The following is a 4,252-nucleotide window of genomic DNA, read 5'->3' as shown; positions in this document are numbered from 1 at the left end:
GATTGGCTGCTGTGTTTCATTGTTGAAATTTTTGATGACAGAGTCTCCAGACCAAACTCAAACACTGTCAAGAAATACGGCAAATCGGGACTCATCGGAGAATATAACAGTGTTCCAAAATGCTAATGGTCACTCCAATGGCCCAATTCTTTCTCCACTTGATGTTGGCTGATCGCAGTTTGTGGACATAGCTGACAACTGTTCTGGGACTGACATCAAATTGTTCTGCTATCTCAGAGGCCTTGCAATGATGATTACCCACCACACTTCACTTAGTGTTCTAGTTGATCTGGGTGAGGGGATGTGGACACCTTCCCCTCTCTGGTGAATTGCACAATCACCCTATTAACTGTACAAAGCGGGATCTCAAGGTTTTCTACGATTTGACGTTATATCCACATTCATAATGATCCACAATACGGCCTCTTTGAAATTCAGACAGTTCGAAGGCTTAAACAGGTCCAAGGATTAAACAGTCACATATAGAACCTGAAATATATAAATGTCAATTAATAAAAAATATAAACCTTTAAAAGTTAAAATAAACGCAAAACGATGTTTTATGGGGGGGGGGTCCATTTACTTCTGTCATGTATGTGTGCGCGTGTGTCTATTTATGAATATATATATATATATATATATATATATATATATATATTTATGAATATATATATTTATATAAAAGCTTCATATCTCTCTCTTTCCCGTCTGTCTTGATAGAAAATGGGTCACGCCAGGGGTGGGGCCTACTTCGATGATGAGCAGCGTCTGCTGTGACTGAACAATCCAATTCTAGAGTGGCAGTCCTTGGTACAGTTGCTGCACACGAACATCGATGGGTACGTGTGGGGTGTTGCTGCAGTTGTCCTCCTCCTGTCCCGTCAGTCCGACCACAGCTGTGCTCTCCTTTCCTCAGCCATGGAAACGCCTTTCCTCACTGTCCGACGCCAGGCAGAGCGGTCAGCAGCTGTTTCCTCCCACGTGTCCACACAGATGTTGGCAGTCCTCAGGTCGCGTTTGCACACATCCCTGTATCGTAGCTGTGGACGTCACTTGGGTCGGGATCCCGTGGTGAGTTCGCTGTACAGGATGTCTTTAGGCATGCGACCGTCCTGCATGCGGCAGACGTGTCCGAGCCAGCGCAGTCGTCTCCGCACGAGGAGGGCATGCATGCTTGGCATATTAGTCTGTTCTAGGATGACTCCGTTTGGTACTCGGTCCTTCCAGGAGATGCCAAGGATCCGTCGAAGACACCGCATGTGGAAGCCGCTGAGGCGGCATTCTTGCCGGGTGTATGTCGTCCAGCTCTCGCTGCCGTAGAGTAGGGTGCTCAGCACGCAGGCTCGGTACACTGCGATCTTGGTGGTTATTGTGAGCATGTTGTTTTCCCACACTCTCCTGGAGAGCTTAGCGATGGCAGCAGCAGCCTTCCCAATCCGTCTGTTCAGCTCCGGCTCGAGGGACAGGCTGCTGGAGACCGTCGATCCCAGGTAAGTGAACTCGTTCACCACCTGCAAGCTGTGGTCGCCGACACTGATGCTGGGGACCCCTCCGACGTCCTGGCCCATGATCTCTGTCTTTTTCAGGCTGATGGTAAGGCCGAACTCTTGGCAGGCATCCGTCAGGGAGCTGACCAGCCTCTGGAGACCCGGCTGGCTGTGTAATGTTAGGGCGGCATCGTCAGCAAAGAGGATCTCTCTGATCAGCACCTGACGGACTTTGGTCTTAGCTCTGAGGCGCGCAAGATTGAACAATCCACCATCAGCCCTGGTGTGGAGGAACACTCCGTCGTCGGACGTTCTGAAGGCATAGGACAGGACAAGGGAGAAGAAAATTCCGAAGAGCGTCGGCGCCAGAACGCAACCCTGTTTCACTCCACTCTGGATGGGGAACGACTCCGAGGGCGATCCGTCAAACTGCACTGTTCCCTGCATACCGTCGTGAAAGGAGGTGATGAGTTTCAGCAGTCTGGGAGGGCAACCTATCCTACCCAGGAGCGCAAACAGCCCCTCCCTGCTGACTGAGTCGAACGCCTTAGCCAGGTCGATGAAGGCCACGTATAGGGGCTGTCTCTGTTCTCGACTCTTTTCTTGAAGCTGCCTGAGTGAGAAGATCATGTCGATTGTAGACCTCTCTGTCCTAAAGCCAGACTGAGACTCGGGGTACACACGCTCTGCAAGTATTTGTAACCTCTTCAGGACCACCCTGGCAAATGCCTTACCGACAGTGCTGAGCAGTGATATGCCCCTGTAATTATTGCAGTCGCTTCTACCCCTTTGTTTTTATACAGTGTGATGATGTCTGCGTCATGCATATCCTTAGGGACAGAGCCCTCCTCCCAGCACTGACAGAGCAGCTCGTGGAGATGGCCCAGAAGGGCTGGCTTCCCGCACTGGATGACTTCTGCGGGGATGCCGTCTTGCCCTGGTGCCTTGCCCCGAGCGAGTGAGTCAATTGCTTTGCTCAGTTCTTCCTTTGTTGGAGGCAGGTCAAGCTCCTCCATGACAGGCAGAGCAGGAATGCCGGCGAGGGCAGACCTGGTAACCACATTCTCAATGGAGTAGAGGTTCTGGTAATGCTCGACCCACCTCTCCATCTGCTTCGCTTGGTCCTTGATGACCTCGCCATCCCTGGACTTCAGTGGAGCAACCTTGCTGACAGTGGGCCCGAATGCTTTCTTCATCTCCTCGTACATCCCTTTCACGTTACCACTGTCAGCACAGCACTGGATGTTCTGGCATAAGTTCTGCCAGTAGATGTTGGCGCAACGTCTGGCCGTCCTCTGGGCGTCGCTTCTGGCTGTTCTCAGAGTAGCCAGGTTCTTTTCTGATGGGTCGCGCTTATAGTTGACCAGTGCTTCCCTCTTGGCAGCAATGACAGGCTTCATCTCAGGCAGGTGAGCTTCAAACCAGTCTTGATTTCTCCGCTCCCTCTTTCCTAGGGATGACATGGCTATTCTGCAAGTGGTGTCGCGAATAAGCTGCCATCTCTCCTCGATGGACGTGGCTGCGTGATCTTTAAGGGCCTCCTCCATGCGGTTGGTGAATTCCGAGCGGAGGTCGGGGTTGGTTGTCCTGGCGGTGTTGATGCGTGGGCGGCTTTTCCCTACGGGACGGTGGATTTTCTTTGGGGCCAATCGGACCCTGCTGCACACCATAGAGTGGTCTGTATCACAGTCAGCACTATGGTAGCTGCGTGTGAGAAGCACACTGCCGAGGTGGGCTCGCCGGGTGATGACCATGTCCAGTTGGTGCCAGTGTCCGGACCTTGGGTGCCTCCATGAGACCTGGTGTTGTGGCTTAGTCATGAAGAATGTGTTGGAAACGCAGAGTTTCCGGTAACAGCAAAGCTCCAACAGTCTCTGGCCATTCTCATTCATCTTCCCCACGTCAAAGCGTCCAAGGCAATCTGGCCATGCCCCATGATCGGATCCCACCTTTGCGTTGAAGTCGCCTAGAAGGAAAATGGGCTCCGACCCTGGTATCTGGCTGATGGTGGCGTCGAGCTCCTCATAGAACCGGTCTTTTATTTCCTGAGGAGAGTGGAGTGTTGGGGCATACGCACTAATTATGTTTACCTTTCCCGTTGATGTTGCAAGGTTAAGAGTGAGGATGCGCTCTGAGCCATTTGAAGGAGGAATCGCCATAGGGAGCAAGCTGTTCCTCACGGCAAACCCCACGCCATGCTGGCGGGCCTCCTCGACGGGTCTCCCCTGCCAGTAGAAGGTGTAGTCCTTCTCCCGTAGCACGCCGTCTGCGGCGAGCCTGGTCTCTTGCAGCGCCGCAATGTCGATGTTCAGCCTTTTCAATTCGGTGTTGATGACTGCTGTCTTCCTACTGTCGTTCATATGTCGTAGATCGTAGAGCTTCATATATAGTTGGAATTTACGTACGGATGTAATTAAGATAAAAATTGTCCAATATAAAACATATATTGATATATTAAAATTACATATAAAAATACAAATATATGAATATATGAATATATAAACATAGTAATAATATAATGAAGTATAGGATTATAGATAAACGTTTTTAAAAAAGAATCCAAAATATAGAGAAAAGAAAATAGCAGGCATTAAAAATAGTTTGGGGCAACATATTAAAGGAAAATATTCCTACGGCTGTTTCTGGGATTCATTCGTTCGAGCAAGACATGAATCTTAAAATTCATTTTCAGAGAATGTTTCCTTCATGAACGAAAAGTGATATTTACGGTAGAAATGCATTCAGGTCGTTGCCAAGGAATGAGA

General features: G+C 49.9%; 1 protein-coding gene across 1 annotated transcript in view; it reads right to left on the bottom strand.

Annotated features, from left to right (window-relative positions):
* LOC115212842 overlaps window positions 1-3,646 on the bottom strand; it is a 23,031-nt gene extending 19,385 nt beyond the window's left edge. Inside the window, exon 1 of the mRNA XM_036503469.1 lies at window positions 2,222-3,646. Within this exon, the coding sequence (XP_036359362.1) occupies window positions 2,222-3,646 (1,425 nt within the window). The remainder of the gene's footprint in view (window positions 1-2,221) is intronic.
* Window positions 3,647-4,252: the final 606 nt, after the last annotated feature.

The sequence above is a fragment of the Octopus sinensis genome, linkage group LG6 (genome assembly GCF_006345805.1).
Source record: "Octopus sinensis linkage group LG6, ASM634580v1, whole genome shotgun sequence".
NCBI classification, from domain to species: Eukaryota; Metazoa; Mollusca; class Cephalopoda; order Octopoda; family Octopodidae; genus Octopus; species Octopus sinensis.
Note: the sequence above shows the minus strand (reverse complement) of the source record. Positions and strands in the feature narration are given on the sequence as shown.